The sequence below is a fragment of the Anabrus simplex genome, chromosome 3, assembly GCF_040414725.1.
Source record: "Anabrus simplex isolate iqAnaSimp1 chromosome 3, ASM4041472v1, whole genome shotgun sequence".
Classification (NCBI taxonomy): domain Eukaryota; kingdom Metazoa; phylum Arthropoda; class Insecta; order Orthoptera; family Tettigoniidae; genus Anabrus; species Anabrus simplex.
Genome location: NC_090267.1, coordinates 280,078,222 through 280,098,520, shown reverse-complemented (window position 1 = coordinate 280,098,520; position 20,299 = coordinate 280,078,222). Strand labels below are relative to the sequence as shown.

At 38.2% G+C, this 20,299-nt stretch overlaps 1 protein-coding gene across 3 annotated transcripts in view; it reads right to left on the bottom strand.

The window, feature by feature from the left end:
* Window positions 1-20,299, bottom strand: part of LOC136866257 (high affinity copper uptake protein 1) — a 216,937-nt gene that overhangs the window by 18,441 nt on the left and 178,197 nt on the right. For 2 of the 3 annotated variants that reach the window (XM_067143055.2, XM_067143056.2), the window contains exon 5: window positions 2,989-3,018. The exons of the other annotated variant lie outside the window; for it this stretch is intronic. In XM_067143055.2, the coding sequence (XP_066999156.2) occupies window positions 2,989-3,018 (30 nt within the window). The remainder of the gene's footprint in view (window positions 1-2,988; window positions 3,019-20,299) is intronic. 3 annotated transcript variants of the gene reach the window in all.

The following is a 20,299-nucleotide window of genomic DNA, read 5'->3' as shown; positions in this document are numbered from 1 at the left end:
GAGAAGATGAAAGCTGCGATTGGATGGCTGAAAAAAGGTTCCACAACACGATTATAGAAATAACAGACCATATCATTAATGAAATTAGGAAAAGATTTCATGCGTTACAAATTGTAAACAATTTGTTTGGGTTTTTACACTGGGCTCACCTGCAGGCGTTAAAAGACGATGACATCAAAATCTGGGAAATGCGGTTAGCTGATATATAGATATAATAATAAGAATGAATTAATAATAGAACTGCACAGTTTTAAATACCATGCTCTCAATTTAATACCAACCATGAAAACAGCAACTACTGCAAAACATTTGACCTTAATTTGCCAGAAAGGACTACAGGATGTAGATCTGAATGTAACAAGGGCACTTAGGATTTTTATAACAATGCCTGTTTCAGTTTAATTAAATGAAATGAGTTTTAGTCAATTCAAACAAATAAAAACATATTTAAGAAATACGACGGCACAACACCACCTCACAAATTTGAGTATTATCAGCACTGAACATCACATAGCATCTAAGATGTCATATCAAGTTAATATTAAAACTTTTGCAAAAGGAAAGCTCATAAAATTAAGTTTTAGGTTACAAATTTTTTCATATTGCTTCTTTGTTTCAGTAAATATATGTCAAGATTTTATTTTTTCAAATATTTTATTCTGAAGAATGTTAGTAAAATTACTTATTACAAAATAATCTTTCTTTTAAGTATTTCTTGTTATTGTGTAGGTATAATTTTATTTGTTTATTATCAGTTAACTCCTCTATCCAAAGGAAAGTTCATACTGTTTATTTTTAGGAGTTAGAAGGCCTTAAGGGTACCTTTGTGCATTATTTATTTTTCCAATATTTGAATGCTTATGTGGAGAAAATCCTGGTATGTTAAAATAAAAGTAGAGTTGACTTTGTAAGTCTACACTTATCTTTTTATTTAACATTTAATATTTTTGGTTGTTTAAGAATATTCATTGGTGAAGTTGATTTTTAAATTAGGCCTAGGCCTGTTATGTTTATTAAAATTTACATTTGTATTAACGTATTATTTAATTCGTACCCTGCCTGTTCATTAAGAAATGAACTTAAAATAACCACAATTGTTTTTGTTTATATTAGACCTATACTTCGTCACTGCAGCGATAAGTTGGAGTTGAGGGGCACCGAATTACATTGTTGCTCCGGGCACCGGAGAGCCTTCATCCATCCCTGACTCCATATGTTTGTTTGTGTCTGTATTAAAATGCTAATATCATTTCTCTCTTTCTACAAGATCATTTTATATTTTCTTTGTTAACTTATTTCCCACTACAATGTGACAGATGCCTTTCCTTGGCCTTGTCCTGCTGTCCTCCAGGCATTTTAAAAATATGCCAAAATGTCATATATTCTAAAATGCAGGACTACTGAAAACTGAACTTTTCATGACAGATTATTTCTTGACCTTCCCAGGAAAATAAAGTCATTTTTTATATTTAGTTTGATACACTTGCCCCTAGACCTGTTCCTACTGCAGATATTGGCTGTCCTGTTAAGCACTGTTTGCAGTTTAAATGTCACTGGCAATTTTGTTCTTAGTTTGGTTTCATGCTCTTGTACTGTCTTTCATTTAGTTTTCAGTTAATGTAACTTTACAGCTTTTCTGTCAGTAGAATACTATAACATATTTGTAAAGAAAAAAAACCACGGTATTAAAAGAATGACATTTTTTTCTTGATGGAACATAATCAGATTCTATCAAATCACACGTTAAAAATATATAAATTGTTATTATTATTATTATTATATTTTAATTGTTTTGGAAATTAGTCGTTAATGAGCATTTAATGGGCGGGTTAGTTTACCAGTAATTTTCTGTTACATCATTTTCAGTGCATTTCCCGGTGACACTAGAACCATTCATGGAAGTGTATTTGTATTTCTTCTTCTTCTTCTTCTTCTTCTTCTTCTTCTTCTTCTTCTTCTTCTTCTTCTTATTATTATTATTATTATTATTATTATTATTATTATTATTAAGACAAAAAATACAAAATTAAGGTACATGACACACACACCAGGCTACATACCAACATTAATAAAAGGTCTAATGGAAGGGTGATTTCAACTGAAGAAAGGAAGGCAGCATCTCTCAGAATACAGAAATACTGGACTGATAGAAAAAAAAAAAAAAATCCTGTGTATAACTGACTAGAGTGGTCCAATGTAATAAATAAATAAATAAATAAATAAATAAATAATTAAATAATTAAATAAATAAATAAATAAATAAATAAATAAATAAATAAATAAATAAATAAATAAATAAATAAATAAATAATCATTATTACTGTGTATCAGAGAGTAAATGTAAGTTAATGATTTTGATGAAATAAAAGAATGAAACTGACTTTTAAAGAGTATCTTGTAAGACATTATATTTAAGGTACTCGTCACTGACAGGTTAATGTTTCTATAACTGAGGCAGTGAAGTGGTAGAACATCTCAGCTAACAATAGTGAGTCAATGTAATGTTATAGTTAGAACATTGTAGGCCATCACATTTTGTTTTCTTAGATTTTGATAGCAACCGCCTCATTCTTTGAGATAATGAGTTTTCATTTCAATTTCGAGAGTCATCTTCATTATCTTCCTAATCGACAGTGGCTAATGACTAAGTGTATATGCAGCTTATTTAAAAAAATCACAAAAATAATAATGAATATTAGCTAGTTGGAGTTGTTCACGCTTTCTGCTATATTCTCTTTCAAATCTTTCCAACGACTTCTGAAACTCTCCCTTGTAAAGAGCAAGTGGTTAGGTAAAAATGAGTTAACAATGGCCAGAAACCATAAGGTACACTGCATTTTATACAAAATGGTCATGCAAGAAAGCTTAGCAGTACAAATGAATGATGCAACTAAGTTCAGAAAATAAAATGTTAAAATATTTGAGAAATCAAAGTGAAGTCCATGCAAAGCAAGGGGCAAAGAGAAATAAACTTGATGGCAAACTTACGGCTGCTTATGTATCACTTCTCCAACCATACTGCACATGGAGAGGAGGCAAATTGAAACTCATTAGAATAACATCATTATATGGATTAAACATGCACTTCAGATATAAATTGAATTTTACTTGCTTACATAAAATAATAAACTCCTGCACTTAAAATACATAAAATCATGGGAGAAAATAATCAACAAAGAAAGAGAATATTAGGAAAGGGTAGTTCACAAGATAAGGGTATAACAAATAATTTTAAAAAAGCACAGACTTCTCATATGTTCTCATCAGTGAGAAGAGGGAAGATGACATTGGCATGGACAACTTCAAAGCCAAGTGAATTAATGAACCATTCAAGATATGATATGGAATCAGAGGGAAGGGGAAGGGAAATGGTTTATATCACAGAATTCTATCTACTATAGAACATAGATACTACTTAGAACTACTTTAGAACATAGATAATAATAGATAATACGAATGAAGACTATAGAAATGAGATATCCGAGAAGTATGCAAGAGAAGCCAAGAAAAGAGAATGAAAAATGAAACATATGAAAAAAATATACACAATTTGAATGGTTACAAATTAAATGAAAGGGGCCAAAGAACCCTGATTAACATGAAAAACGGTAAAAGGCAGTGATTTGAACTGGAACATGATTATGGAAAGGAATGATGAAAATAAACTTCATTACAGACTGTCATGCCTTTCAGCATTCAATCTGCAAGCCTCTGTGAATTTACTACACCTCCACAATTCCTGTGGCCTCTTTGGGTTCCATAACTCATCTTATCATTAGAAACTAAGTCCAACCATAGTCATCTTGGTCACCTTCTACTTTTCTTACCCGCCAATACTGAATCCATTATTCACCTGGGTAATCTATCCTCCTCAATTCACCTCACATAACCCCATTACTGAAGCTGGATTATGCATACAGCTTCATCAATCTAGTTAATTTCTAACTTGGCCTTTATCTCCTCTTTCTGGGTACCTTCCTGCCATTGTTCCCACCTGTCTGTACCAGTGATCATTCTTGCTACTTTCTTGTCTGTTACTTATGAATAAGATATCCTGAGTCCACTCAGCTTTCACTCCTGAAAAGCAAACATGCTCTTAAAACAGACTGGTGTAAAAATAGTTTAGTCCAGAAACTGACTTCTACCTTATAGAATACTGTTGACCACAACTATGAGCCCGCTGCATTCGCTTTTCTGCCCTGTAAGTAGAAAAGTCCTCTCAGTTTTAATTACTGCATTGATGGGGTGAAAGTTCCTTATGGGGATCACGAGGTTAAAAGTCAGGTTGTGAGTTTCACAAATAGGAAAAGTCCTCTCAGTTTTAATTACTGCGTTGATGGGGTGAAAGTTCCTTTTGGGGATCATTGTAAGTATCTAGGTGTTAATATAAAGGAAAGATCTTCATTGGGGTAATCACATAAATGGGATTGTAAATAAAGGGTACAGATCTCTGCACATGGTTATGAGGGTGTTTAGGGGTTGTAGTAAGGATGTAAAGGAGAGTGCATATAAGTCTCTGGTAAGACCCCAACTAAAGTATGGTTCCAGTGTATGGGACCCTCACCAGGATTACCTGATTCAAGAACTGGAAAAAATCCAAAGAAAAGCAGCTTGATTTGTTCTGGGTGATTTCTGACAAAAGAGTAGCGTTACAAAAATGTTGCAATGTTTGGGTTGGGAAGAATTGAGATAAAGAAGAAGAGCTGCTCGACTAAGTGGTATGTTCGGAGCTGTCAGCGGAGAGATGGCGTGGAATGACATTAGTAGACGAATAAATTTGAATGGCGTTTATAAAGGTAGGAAAGATCACAATATGAAGATAAAGTTGGAATTCAAGAGGACAAACTGGGGCAAATATTCATTTATAGGAAGGGGAGTTAGGGATTGGAATAACTTACCAAGGGAGATGTTCAATAAATTTCCAATTTCTTTGAAATCATTTACGAAAAGGCTAGGAAAGCAACAGATAGGGAATCTGCCACCTGGGTGACTGCCCTAAATGCAGATCAGTATTGATTGATTGATTGATTGATTGATTGATTCATTGATTGATTGATTGATTGATTGGTCTCTGCACATGGTTATGAGGGTGTTTAGGGGTTGGAGTAAGGATGTACAGGAGAGGGCATACAAGTCTCTGGTAAGACACCAAACAGAGTATGGTTCCTGTGTATGGGACCCTCACCAGGATTACTTGATTCAAGAACTGGAAAAAATCCAAAGAAAAGCAGCTTGATTTGTTCTGGGTGATTTCCGACAAAAGAGTAGCATTACAAAAATGTTGCAAAGTTTGGGCTGGGAAGAATTGGGAGAAAGAAGACGAGCTGCTCGACTAAGTGGTGTGTACCAATATAAATGGTCCATTATTGGATATTACAAATTTTCCAGCTAACTCATTCCTGGTTGCCAGCGTTTCGCCCTCGTGTGCTAGGTTGGGCTCATCAGTTGGTACCTAGCACACCTACCAAGACGCTGGCTAGTGCATACCGTGGAGGCCACTGCGTAGGCTACTTGGAGCCTGCAGATTTTCTACCCTTACTCTTCTGCAAAAAGATTTCACTTTCTCTATCCTAGGCCTGGAGATACTTAGTTCACTACAGACCAGACAGTAGTCTGAATCATTGAAAAATCACCAGAAATACCCAGATATTTCTGACAGATTTCTGAATTCAAAGTCGGTTACGATATAGTCTATTATGGATATGACACACCCACCCTCTCATGTGTAGCAGTGAATAGTCTTATCCTTGAACTGTAACTGCTAATCCCATACTAGCATAAAAGCCCCGTAAATGCTTCCCATTCCTATTATCTTCCATATCTTCCCCACATTTACCCATCTCTCTCTCTCTCTCTCTCTCTCTGGTATCCTTCAGTTCTATTTTGAACTCTCACACTGAAATCTCCTATTAGCACTATCCTATCCTTGCTGTTGACCCTGACTACAATATCGCTCAGTGTTTCATAAAACTTGTCAATTTCTTCCCCATCTGCACCCTCAGATAGTGAATAGACAGACTGTTCTCATCCTCTAAATCTACCCACATCATTTGCTCATTTACGTGACTAACAGAAACTATGTTTGTGTGCAATAGTATTCCTGATGAACAGTCCTACCCCACACTCTGCCCCTCTCTTTTAACACCTGTTAAGAACACTTTATAATCTCCCCTTACTCAAATATCATTTCCTAACATATCCAGATGCGTCCTCTTTGCTGACTCAGTTCTACTTTCTTTCATCCATAAACCAATTAATATCGATAGTTCCACTTAAATTCCATTTTGTTTGCCAAGTTGTTCCTAAAAAGTCCATCACTTGTCAAATGGAAGTGGGACTCTGATATGTTCTGAGTGTGCTTAGTAAAAATTCTGTGAAGCAGGACGCTATGTTACTTACACACAGTCCCAGTGAGAAACTCTCTTCTAATGGGTTACAGATCACCAGTGGGTTGTGTACCATATCCTGGCCACTTCTGTCTTTATTTGGTTTGGATTACGGACGAACTACTTGTGTACTCATTGATTTCGGTATCATGGCCGACTCATTGAAATGTATAGTACATGCAAACTTAGCCCAAGGAGATCACAGATGTCGCCTTTGTCGCCTGTGACTTTATGACGTTTGTTCTCGATCTTGTCTATTTAGTTTTCTACATGGCTCTTCTTAGTCATTCTTGGAAAAGGTTATGGCAAATGACACTATGTTCACAAGCGCTTGTTTTTACAAGCATTATTTTAAATGCATTTTTTTTAATTAGTGGCTTTACGTCGCACTGACACGTATAGATCTTATGGCGACGATGGGACAGGAAAGGGCTAGGAGTGGAAAGGAAGCGGCCGTCGCCTTAATTAAGTTACAGCACCAGCATTTGCCTGGTGTGAAAATGGGAAACCACACAAAACCATCTTCAGGGCTGCCGACAGTGGGGTTCGAACCTACATCTCCCGAATACTGCATACTGGCCGCACTTAAGCGACTGCAGCTATCGAGCTTGGTATTTTAAATGCTTTAAGACATTATGTATTTTGTCTCAGAGGTTTCCAACACGCCTTTACACATATAAATATGACTTGATTAAGATAACGTAACTACCTTTTGTTTTAATTTTTCATTCTGTTTTTTGTAGTTGGCCTCATGGATCATGTCATTTTATATCGCCTTGTGGCGATGTGTCTGGCCACTACTTCTTGCTCTCCATGGGTATGTTTTTATTTGGTGGCCTATTTTGCTCTTTCTGTTGTTGCCCATATAATGTTATTCATATCAGCTATGTTTTTCTTTGTGTCACAATTCTGTATATTGATTTGCGTCTTACTATAACTGAGTGTGTGTATTGCGTGAATGAGCTCTGTTGTACCTTGGATATGTTTTACATCAAGTTTATTCTACGGTTCATGTGTGGAAGTCTCTGTATTATTATTGTTTATGTATCAAATTGCTCTTTGATGTCCCCACTATGTTGTCGTGTATCGGAAGGGCGTGTACATGTGCTGTTTTGGCATTTGAATTTTATATAAGAGATGTATTGATGATGTGATTTGAGCCTCTGATCTTGTGTGGGTTTGGCCTTGAATATCCGCATGAGACATTATTTATGAACTGTACTTCCACATTTGGGTACTACTGACCATTGTTGTCTTTTATGCGTTCCCTGGTTTTTTGGACCCCTTTTACCTATTGTGCAAGTGTTTGAATGTGAGGTATGTAGGACGCATATCATATTGCCTAGTTGTGTCGCTTATTCTTATTCTGCCAGGCTGAGTGGCTCAGACGATTAAGGCGCTGGCCTTCTGACCCCAACTTGGCAGGTTCGATCCTGGCTCAGTCCGGTGGTATTTGAAGGTGCTCAAATACGTCAGCCTCGTGTCGGTAGATTTATTGGCACGTAAAAGAACTCCTGCGGGACTAAATTCCGGCACCTCGGCATCTCCGAAAACCATAAAAGAGTAGTTAGTGGGACGTAAAACAAAAAACATTATTATTCCTTCTTTTCCCTTGATGTTTGATTCGGCCATATTTGATCTTTCTTCATTTTGTGTTCACTGGAAACCACTGTTGAGTGGCATCCCATTGAATTACATGTAATAAATTTCATGTTTGGTCCATATTGAATGTTTATATATTAAGTTTAAAAAATCAAGTTTATTATATGGTCAAACTTTTCATTACATTACATTCATAAGAATGCTTAAGATATATACATTACAATCAACTGGGACATGTTTCGCCCTTATTGTGGGCATCCTCAGCCAAATCATTTTATCCAAAATCATAGATCATCGGGATCCCGATATTCTAATAATAATTTAATTTAACATTTGATTGTAAGAATACTATGTGTAAACAAATACACTTTAGTTAAAACTATACTAACAGTCAAAGCAAATTATTAAAATTAAGTGTTGCTCCTGAAACAGTCTTAAAATTGTTCATTGAATGCCTTTTGACACTTTTTTTTTTTTTAAATTATCTTATACTGTAGTTATGTACTGGCCTGTCTTTTTAAGACAATGTTCTTAAATAAGAAAAACTAAACACTCTGATACACAAAAACCATGTAAGGGCACTTAACTATAATCACAGGAATATGCAGAATTTAGATATAAATTAATCTAAATTTTTTTTAAAGGTGGAAGAATGAATATTTCTTCGTAGGAAATAAGCATTGTGTATGTCTCCTCTTGTTTTGCCAAGAAAGTTTTCTGTGAGTCTCCCATTCGACCACCATCAGCACTGTGGCAAGACTAATTTCACTGCCATCTTGGAATTTGATCTCATTCTACCTATTTATCAAGAGTAACAAAGCTCCTTAAACAACAAAATTCGGAATAATAATTTAGAACATTACACTAGCATACTAACACTTCTTTTTACGAGCTCAAGATTTCAATACCATTATTGTTTACATGCATAAATTATGTCACAAGACAACTAAATATACTATTAATAATGAGGCCTATTTGAATATGAATCCAGTGTATGAATGTATACAGCTCAGATTTTTTTTTTCAAATATGCAAGATATTAATGTTTTTTACTACAAATAAGACATATTCCTAGAAAACAAATTGTGCCATGAGTTGAGATATTTTAAAGAGGTTTATCTAAACCCACCCTTCTCGTAGGGTTGATTAGATGTTGTCAGACAACTAGTGTTTTAGATAACACCTGATTAATTTCTATCTAAATTCTGCATATTCCTGTGATTATACAAAAGTGCCCTTACATGTTTTTTAGTGTATCCAAGTGTTTAGTTTTATTATTTAAGAACATTGTCTTAAAAAGACAAGACAGTACCTAACTATAAGCAAAAAAAATAAAAAATTAATAAGTGTCAAAAGACATTCAATGAACAATTTTAAGACTGTTTCAGGAGTATCACTTAATTTTAATAATTTTCTTTGACTGTTAGTAGAGTTTTAACTAAATTGTATTTGTTACAGTAGCGTAGCCAGGATTTAAGTTTGGGGGAGGGCCATTCATCCAGAATTTTATTTTGATAGGTGTCCAAACTTCCAGAGTTTAGGTGGTGTAGAATACATAAAAAGGAAATGAGTGTCCTTGGATCCAAGTAAGAGTGACGGATTCGTGCAGAACGGCTGGATGTCCTTATGGGTGCATTATGGGTGCTGTCCTGCCTATACTACTGACGCACATACTGAACTACTGTTTACTAAACAGAACTTTCCCTACTGTCTGAAAAACAGACACCAACCCAAGCCGGTACCTAAGAGTTTAGACCCACAATCACCCTCTGACTATCGTCCTATATCTATACTCCCCATGCTTTCTAAAGCCTTTGAACGTTTAGTATACAATCAAGTTCTGGAATACCTAAATCAAAATGCTCTTTTGGACCTTTGCAATCAGGATTTAAGAAGGGTCACAGTACTGCGACAGCACTTTTGAAGGTTACTGAAGACATTAGAAACGCTATGGACAAACGACTACTCACTATACTTATCCTTCTTGACTTCAGTAGCGCCATTGACACTATAGTAATTCCGACTATGATAAAGAAGATGAAACTGCTAAACTTCGACCTGGCTGCTTTTAAGGTTTTTAGTTCTTATTTGAGTAACTGTCAACAGCGTGTAACAGTAAACGACAAGGCCTCTAAATGGAAAATGAAACTCAGTGGTACCCCACAGAGCAGTATTCTAGGGCCCTTACTTTTCTGTATTTACATCATTGACATACCTCCATGCTGACGATCTTCAAATATATCGACCCTGCAAAACAAGATATTAACAATGACCTCCGACAACTCAATATATATGCACAACGAAACTCTCTTATACTAAACTGCAAAAAATCATAGGCAATCATAATTGGATCACGAAAACTACTGAGCTGCTCAGACAATGTCGCAATCCCGCCTATCCCACTGAATGGTAACATTATTCCCTACAGTAAAACGGTTAAAAATCTCGGCGTAATGATGAATGAAACAGCTAATTGGTCTGATTACATGAAATAAATACTTAAAAAAGATTTTTGGAGTGCTTCACCCTATGAAATGGCATAGGGATGTATTTCCATTTGAGCTACAGGCCAAACTAATACAGACAACACTGGCTCTCCCTATTCTCGATTATAGTGACGTTGTTTTAGTTAACATGACGAGAGAGAAACGCTTAAACTTCAACGAGCACTGAATTCCTGCCTGCGATTTATTTACAATATCGGGTATGATGTTCATACCACCCCATACTATCAGGCTGCCTCATGGCTGAGTCTGATAAACGTCGGCAGCTACACACGTTAACGATGGTGTATAGAGTGGTAGCTGAAACTCAGCCACTTTATATTTCTTCTAAATTCATCAATTTATCATCATTTCACAACTTAAATATACGTTCTAGATTTATTCTTTCTATTCCACTGCACCGCACAAACAAAATTAATAGATCATTTGTGGTGACTGAAGGTCACCTGCCAAGACTACCTGCTGAGGACAGCTGACTGAATGGTTGAAGTATGAATATGTGCGTGGCTAAGAATTAGTCCTTTTTAAGAGTTTTTAATATTAGTTTTAATATTAATTTAGTAATTTATTTCAATTTATTTTCAACTCTATTTATTCATGTAGTTTTAACTATTTTAAGCACCTCAGTATTTTATTTAAAATTTGGATTAGTATGTGGTTAAGTGTACGAGAGGACCTGGAGCCCTAACTTTGCCACTGTACAGAAGGCACTAATAAGTAGCAAATAAATAAATATACACGTCACAACATATGCTAGGTGGGGTTTACCTTGTCCTATTAGTTTCCCTCGTGGTTAGGGCCGCGCAGCTGTGAACTTGCACCCGGGAGTTAGTGGATTCGAACCCCACCCTCGGCAACCCTGAAAATGGTTTCCCGCGTTTTCCCCCTTTTCACATCAAGCAAATGCTGGAACTGTACTTTAATTAAGACCATGGCTGCTTCCTTCCCACTCCTAGGTCTTTCCTATACCACCGTCACCATAAGACCTATCTGTGTCGGTGCGACGTAAAGCAAATTGATAATTAGTTTCCCTCGCAAGCCTGGGATACAGAATATAATAGAATAAAGTTACAGTTTTGTGACGGTAATATTCGTATTTATAATTTTTATTAACGTGCCAGAAACCAACAACATGGAGCTGTTGCCATTTCAACATCATCTTAAGGGCCACTGACCCAAGCCGGGATTTGAAACTGCGAACTCGGACTCAGAAGGACAGCGACTCAACCATATAAGCCACATGAAAAGGAGGACTTTATGATTATTGTTATAAAGAGATGCAGTTAGATTTTTACAAAGGTTTTATGAGGAGTATTTGTTACGGCGTATGTTTTCCAACTGTCCTAAATGTACGAGGCCGGATAGAAGAACTAGCTTGAAGCTTAAGAGCCTTGCAGGGGTGTCGCTTCCTTCTCTGTTCACTTTTCCAAAGCAAACTCCATGGCGTAACAGCCCCGAAGGGCCATCGCCTACCAAGCGACTGCTGTTCAGCCCGGAGGCCTACAGATTACAAGGTGTCGTATGGTCAGCATGGCGAATCCTCGCTGCCGTTATTCTTGGCTTTCTAGACCGGGGCCGCCATCTTACCGTCAGATAACTCCTCAATTATAAACACGTGGGTTGAGTGTACTTCGAACCAGCCCTCAAATCCAGGTAAAAATTCCTGACCTGGCCAGGAATCGAACCCGGGGCCTCCGGTAAGTGGCATCCAGGAGACAATGGGTTGAAACCCCACTGTCGGCAGCCCTAAAGATGATTTTCCATGGTTTCCCATTTTCACACCAGGCAAATGCTGGGGCTGTACCTTAATTAAGGCCACGACCGCTTCCTTCCCAGCCTTAGCTCTGTCCTTTCCCATCGTCGCCATCAGACCTATGGTGCGACATAAAGCAAATTCTAAATAAAAAATATAAAAATCTTTTCACAACCCCTCCCAAGGAAAAGTAGTATCCACGCTACTGGCCTGGACTTACTGAAATTATTTTGTGGGAACGCCACTGCATCCACTCACCATTTAAGGTACAACATAAGCCCGAAGAATGGTTGGATACTCAAAATACACCACCATAAATGATGCGGTTATGGCTCAAAAGTATAAAGAAAGGTACGGGACGGGATCTAGTGTTTTAAGTAGAATCCGTATCAATAGAACGTGACTTCCCATTTTTAAAATGTTTCATTCATTGACAGTGATTCAAGCCTGGGCCGTTCTGATGAGAAGATAGAACCAGTGGAACCGAGTTAACACGCCCACCAATCACAAAATATTTATCAACACTTTTGATGGTGCCATTTGAGGTTCCAATCAGTCCCCGGGCATTTGACAAAATATGTAGGCCTACCTGTCAAACTTGGCATGCATCCGCGATTGTCTTGCTACTGTTAGAATTTTTTTTAAAATTTTCGTAACTTATCGAGGATGCACATAGTTTTGGCTTCTCAGTGACAAAATGGTCCCTGTTCGAAAAAAGTTACTTATATGGCACAAAATGGGGAACTAACAAACAGTGCAAAATCCTGTCACAGTCTTCCCAATGCTGCAACTTAAAACACAGCACATCTCTCAACCACGGTACAACCCAAGAATCCCTAGGACTTTGTTGTTTCCTGGGACCGATGTGCGATGTTGTAAGCTTGCAACTGTTTCTGGCCGTAACCCCAGTTATCTTGGTGGTCACGTTCCGGCCCTCTACTGAGTAATCCCTTGCTAATTAACCTTTCCTCATGTCTTGACATTTGTCTACACACAGTTACATTCCCAATACTGAGGCCTCTACAGGGAAATATCCCCGCGCATCACAATCCTAAGTGTTTTCCTTTCATTCAAGCAGTACACATATGGAGAATCATGTATGGCCTTATTGAGCCTTGCCAGTAGATTCTTTGTCACTGCGTTAATTTAACATTTTGGCGTAAGTTTTTAAGTTGTTCGTACCGTACGTAAAACAATGGCTGATCCTCGCTCTAGTTTCAGGAAACATTTGGCCCCCCCCCCCTGGCTACACCAGTGATTTGTCAACACATAGTATTCTTACAATCAAGTGTTAAGATAAATTATTATGAGAATATCAGGATCCCGACGATCTGTGATTTTGGGGAGAAGGATTTGGCTGAGAATACCCACAAAAAGGGCAAAACATGCCCCAATTAATTGTAATGTATAAATCTTAAGCATTCTTATGAATGTAAGGTATTGAAAAGGTTGACCATATAATAAACTTGATTCGTTTTAATTTAATATGCCATTGAATGGACATGTATCCTGACCGTTAAAGTCCTGTCCTGTTGATATGGAGATAAGTAATAATTTACTACTTAGGGCTGAGCTATGCGTCACACATGCATTGTATTTTGTTCCCAAATAACAATTTCTTTTATTATTTTCTAATTAATTGTATTCTGTGTGTGATTGAACCTGTTGGCTGATTCAGGTTATGAGGAGGCACGATGCTATGAGGATAGTGAACACTCTTGGAGCTCATGTATTGTTTTCATTTGGGCCTGTTTTCCATTTTTTTGTTATTTGATCTCTTCCTGATTTTTAACCCAGTCTGCATGAACATCGTAGGTAAGTATTTATGTATCGCCCCGTTACCTCTGTTTGGTTTGAGCCTCCACTGATTTTTTTTTTGGTTTCATTTTTTGGTTATTTTTCTGCCTGTATATGTGTTGTGTTTTTCTGGCTATTTATTCCTCGGTGCTCATTGTGACCAGATCTGCCGTGGGCATGCGAGAAGAATAACATGGGGCTGGTCTAACACAATAACATATAGTATTCATCGTTGGAAACTACAGGTTTGCATGGTGTAGGGGTGCAGTTGTATAGTTCTAGCCATCAGGGAGGATCATGACTCAGAATATGTCCAAGATGTTCACTCTATAGGAACTGGTATCCCGACTCTCAGTACCACTTACTAGGCCACTAAGCCGTTGCCCATGGTTCACAAACTACGATGTGACCCACACCACGAACCACTCCACTCCATTCCACGGAATGAAATAGAGTAAACTGTAAAATGCACCACATTGAAATGAAATGTCGTATGGCTTTTAGTGCCGGGATATCCCAGAACGAGTTCGGCTCGCCAGGTGCAGGTCTTTCTATTTGACTCCCGGAGGTGACCTGCGTGTCGTGATGAGGATGAAATGATGATGAAGACAACACATACACCCAGCTCCCGTGCCATTGGAACTAACCAATTAAGGTTAAAATCCCCGCCCCGGCCGGGAATCGAACCCGGGACCCTCTGAACCGAAGGCCAGTACGCTGACTGTTCAGCCAACGAGTCGGACATGCACCACATTGATACCAATCTGGCTACACCTGGAGAGTTTTTCATCTGAGATACCAGTTTATTGACTGCTTTGATGCAGATCTCTATGCCGCCCAGTTCTATCTTCATTATTAGGGGGGGCGATGACCTTCGCTGTTAGGCCCCTTTAAACAACAAGCACAAGCAAGCATTATTAGGGCACAGATTTTTATGAAAAGTCACTTTTTTACCCTGGCTTCTTTCACAGACCTAACTGGTTTTCAATGCAAATCTGTGGATTTTCATCACAAATATGTGGTTTCTATTTGTCACATGAATTTATACTTTGGTCTTATATTAACATTAGGTCAATTTTAAGCACTGGTAAAAGCATAATATTTTAGTCCTAGTTCGTGAACCATGGGCAACGGCTGAGTGGCCTAGTAAGTGGTCCTGAGAGTCGGGATACCAGTTGCGATGGAATGGGAGTGGGCATCTCAGACATATTCTGAGTCGTGGCCCTCCTTGTGTTCAGGCGGCTAGGAATATACAATTCACCAGAGGTCCATAACCCGTTAGAGGAGAGATCCTCACTTGGACTATGTGCAAGTAGGGTAGCATCCTGCTTCATGAATTTACCGAGCTCAGAACATTTTAAGCAAGCCTCGGACCTATGGGAGTAACAGAGTCCCACTCCCATTTGACAGGTGAGGGACTCCTTGGAAATAACTTGGCGAACAAAATGGAATTCGACAGGGAGCTATCAATATTAATGGGGCTTATGGAAGAAAGAAAATAGAACTGGCTGAGTCAGCAAAGGGGATGAATCTGGATGTGCTAGGAGTAAGTGATATTCAGGTAAGGGGAAATAATGAGGAAGAGATAGGAGATTATAAAGTGTATTTAACGGGTGTTAGAAAGGGAAGGGCATAGTGTGGGGTAGGGCTCTTCGTCAGGAATACCATTGCATGCAACATAGTTTCTGTTAGGCACGTAAATGAGTGAATGATGTGGGTAGATTTGTCCGTTGGAGGAATTAGGACGAGAATTGTCTCCGTGTATTCACCATGTGAGGGTGCAGATGAGGATGAAGTTGACAAGTTTTATGAAGCATTGAGTGACATCATGGTCAGGGTCAACAGCAAGGATAGAATAGTGCTAATGGGCGATTTCAACGCGAGAGTTGGGAATAGAACTGAAGGATATGAAAGGATGATTGGTAAATGTGGGGAAGATATGGAAGCTAATGGGAATGGGAAGCGTATGCTGGACTTCTGTGCTAGTATGGGTTTAGCAGTTATGAATACATTCTTCAAGCATAAGGCTATTCACTGCTACACATGGGAGGCTAGGGGTACCAGATCCATAATACACTATATCTTAACTGACTTCGAATTCAGGAAATCTGTTAGGAATGTATGAGTTTTCCGGGGATTTTTTGATGATACAGACCCCTATCTGATCTGTAGTGAACTAAGTATCTCTAGGCCTAGGATAGAGAAAGTGAAATCTGCTTGCAAACAAAAAGGGTGGAAAATCTCCAGGACGAGGAAATTACACAGAAGTACATGGATATGATTAGTGAGAAATTTCGAACAGTGGACAGTAAGCAGGCTCAGGATATAGAAAGAGAATGAGTGGCATACAGGAATGCTGTAGTAGAAACAGCAACGGAATGCCTAGGAATGACTGTGTGTAAAGACGGGAAAAGGCGAACATCTTGATGAAAGAAACAGAGCGAAACAAATAGTTGTTGAATCCAAAAAGAAGTCGTGGGATGATTTTGGTAATAACCTGGAAAGGCTAGGTCAAGCAGCAGGGAAACCTTTCTGGACAGTAATAAAGAATCTTAGGAAGGGAGGGAAAAGGAAATGAACAGTGTTTTGAGTAATTCAGGTGAACTCATAATAGATCCCAGAGAATCACTGCAGAGGTGGAGGGAATATTTTGGACATCTTCTCAATAAGTAATAATAATAATAACTTAAATGTTTCCACCTTTTCAATACAATATATTCACAAATTTACAAAATTATACGGTACTAGTTTCGACCCATCTAGGGGTCATCATCAGCCGTATTGGAGCAAAGATCATTTGTGGCGAAATCCTAAGACAATATTATTTTAAAGAATAACAAGTGAAATGAGATGATATGGTAATAGTTAATAATACAAGGAATATACATAATAAGAGGTTTTTAACAAAGAATAAAGTATAAATGGGGTGTTGTAAAAATTATAATCATGGAAATCAGTAAGTTCTTGTATTGAAATGAAATATGGCTTAGGAAGAGGGCTTAAGGTGGGGCTGAAGGGTGCGGGAGAAAGTGTAATTGTCTTGGAAAAGTACCTTTGATTAAATTTAGGATTGAGTTTAGGTTGGCTGCATTATTGTTTCTGAGGAAAGTGATAAATAGATCGAAGAGTATGTTGGGTTTCTCTGAGATTTCATTGAGATTGTGACTGGCATTAAAGTATTGGTCTAGGTGTATGTAGTAATTTTCCATTATGTTCAGTAAAGGGCCCTTGTTTGCTAATATGAGGATGTCCATGTCTTGTTCAATATTGGTGAAATTATGGTTATAATCTTGCATGTGTTGGCCGATGGCTGAAAACTTGTTGTATTTTATTGCGTTAGTGTGCTCGTGGTATCTGATAATGAAGTTTCTCCCGGTTTGCCCGATGTAGGTTTTTTTACAGGTGGTACATTTGATCCTATAAACTCCTGATTTTAAAAAACTGCTGGTCTTGTTGATGTATGAAGTATTGTATAAAACATTCATGTTCTTATTGTTGGTTTTGAAGGCTATTTTAACGCCTTTTTTCTTAAAGATGTTGGTTAACTTGTAGATATCATTGTTGAACGTGAAGGTGGAAAATGTTAGAGGTTTGGTTATTTCTTTTTTGAGGGTAGTTTTTGGGCGATGTTTGTGTTTATTGATTATCCTTTCTATAAAATGATTGCTGAAGCCGTTGAATTTTGCGATTCCGCGGATTGTGTTGAGTTCGTTTTTTAGATCTTTATTGGACATAGGTATGCTGAAGGCTCGGTGAACTAGGCTGTTGTATGTGGCTCGTTTGTAAAAGAAAATCATCCTGGTGGTGTTGTGAACAGCCAAGCTCATGGGGAGGAGAAAAATGATGTTGGTGAAATTACGCTTGAGGAAGTGGAATGGATGGTAAATAAACTCCATTGTCATAAAGCAGCAGGCATAGATGAAATTAGACCTGAAATGGTGAAGTATAGTGGGAAGGCACGGATGAAATGGCTTCATAGAGTAGTGAGATTAGCACGGAGTGTTGGTAAGGTACCTTCAGATTGGACAAAAGCATCAATTGCACCTATCTATAAGCAAGGGAACAGGAAGGATTGCAACAACTATCGAGGTATCTCATTGATTAGTATACCAGGCAAAGTATTCACTGGCATCTTGGAAGGGAGGGTGCGATCAGTCGTTGAGAGGAAGTTGGATGAAAACCAGTGTGGTTTCAGACCACACAGAGGCTGTCAGGATCAGATTTTCAGTATGCGCCAGGTAATTGGAAAGCATATGACAGGGTACCGAGGGAAAAGATGTTCGCTATACTGGGGGACTTCGGAATTAAAGGTAGATTATTAAAATCAATCAAAGGCATTTATGTTGACAATTGGGCTTCAGTGAAGTAGAATGAGTTCTTGGTTCAGGGTACTTACAGGGGTTAGAGAAGGCTGTAATCTTTCACCTTTGCTGTTTGTAGTTTACATGGATCATCTGCTGAAAGGTATAAAATGGCAGGGAGGGATTCAGTTAGGTGGAAATGTAGTAAGCAGTCTGACCTATGCTGATGACTTGGTCTTAATGGCAGATTGTGCCGAAAGCCTGCAGTCTAATATCTTGGAACTTGAAAATAGGTGCAATGAGTATGGTATGAAAATTAGCCTCTCGAAGACTAAATTGATGTCAGTAGGTAAGAAATTCAACAGAATTGAATGTCAGATTGGTGATACAAAGCTAGAACAAGTTGATAATTTCAAGTATTTAGGTTGTGTGTTCTCCCAGGATGGTAATATAGTAAGTGAGATTGAATGAAGGTGTCGTAAAGCTAATGCAGTGAGCTCGCAGTTGCGATCAACAGTGTTCTGTAAGAAGGAAGTCAGCTCCCGGATGAAACTATCTTTACATCGGTCTGTTTTCAGACCAACTTTGCTTTACGGGAGCGAAAGCTGGGTGGACTCAGAATATTCATAAGTTAGAAGTAGCAGACATGAAAGTAGCAAGAATGATTGCTGGCACAAACAGGTGGGAACAATGGCAGGAGGGTACTCGGAATGCAGAGATAAAGGCTAATTTAGAAATTAACTTGATGGATGAAGCTGTACGCATAAACCGGCTTTGGTGGTGGGGTCATGTGAGGCGAATGGAGGAGGATAAGTTACCTAGGAGAATAATGGACTCTGTTATGGAGGGTAAGAGAAGTAGAGGGAGACCAAGACGACGATGGTTAGACTCGGTTTCTAACGATTTAAAGATAAGACGTATAGAACTAAATGAGGCCACAACACTAGCTGCAAATCTAGGATTATGGCGACGTTTAGTAAATTCACAGAGGCTTGCACTCTGAACGCTGAAAGGCATAACAGTCTATAATGATAATGTATGTATGTATGTATGTATGTATGTATGTATGGGCAGATTAGCAGGCAGCTTTAGCTGTTTATTTATGGTAATAAGTAGGACATCCATATTAACACATTCACGCCCGTATCCGAGTTATTGCCTATAGCGCGTGACCGTGCTGTGGACCGTATCCGAGTTAGCCCGGATAAGCGCAACCTTGAACTCGAGCCATTCCTACGCAGCTGGGATCTATTTTGGTCACAAATATGTGCAAGAGAGATGAAAGTGATATCCTTATGAATGTTTCTACTCATCGAAAACCACATGGCCACGGCGATTTTCCCTCCCAATGCACTTTCATTGTTTTGTTTCTGAAGGCAGCCTAGCGCTCGCACAACTAGCTGCGTAGTTGGTTTGTGATTGCACAAGCGTGTGTATAGTCGCGTTCTGAAGTATAACTATGGCGAGTAGGGACAATATAAATGATGCAAGTGATGCGAATTTACAAAGCACAGTTTTTCAGCTGCTTGAAAATTATCTTGGCCAGGGGTATACAGTCTATATGGACAATTATTACAAATAGCATTTGACTCGCGAAACAATTACGGGAACAGAACACTGCCGTATGTGGAACAATACGGTCGAATAGGAGTGTACCAAAAGATCTAAAGGAACACCAGGCAATTCTCAAACGGGCTAAAAAGTGAACCCGACATACAAGTACAGTCACCTCTCTGCGAAATCTCAGCTCCAACTACGTCATCAGCTCCAAGTAAACGTCCTGCAATTTTGCCGCCAAAAATGGCACCGGCCAAGGACCCATCATTTAGGTTAGATGCGAAGAGAAAAGAGTATATTCTCTTAAAGTTTCCACCATCAAACATAGATAAGTTCCCCTAAAGAAGGTGCAAAGTGCGCTTCAAAAATAAAATTATTAGTGAAACACGCTATTTTTTG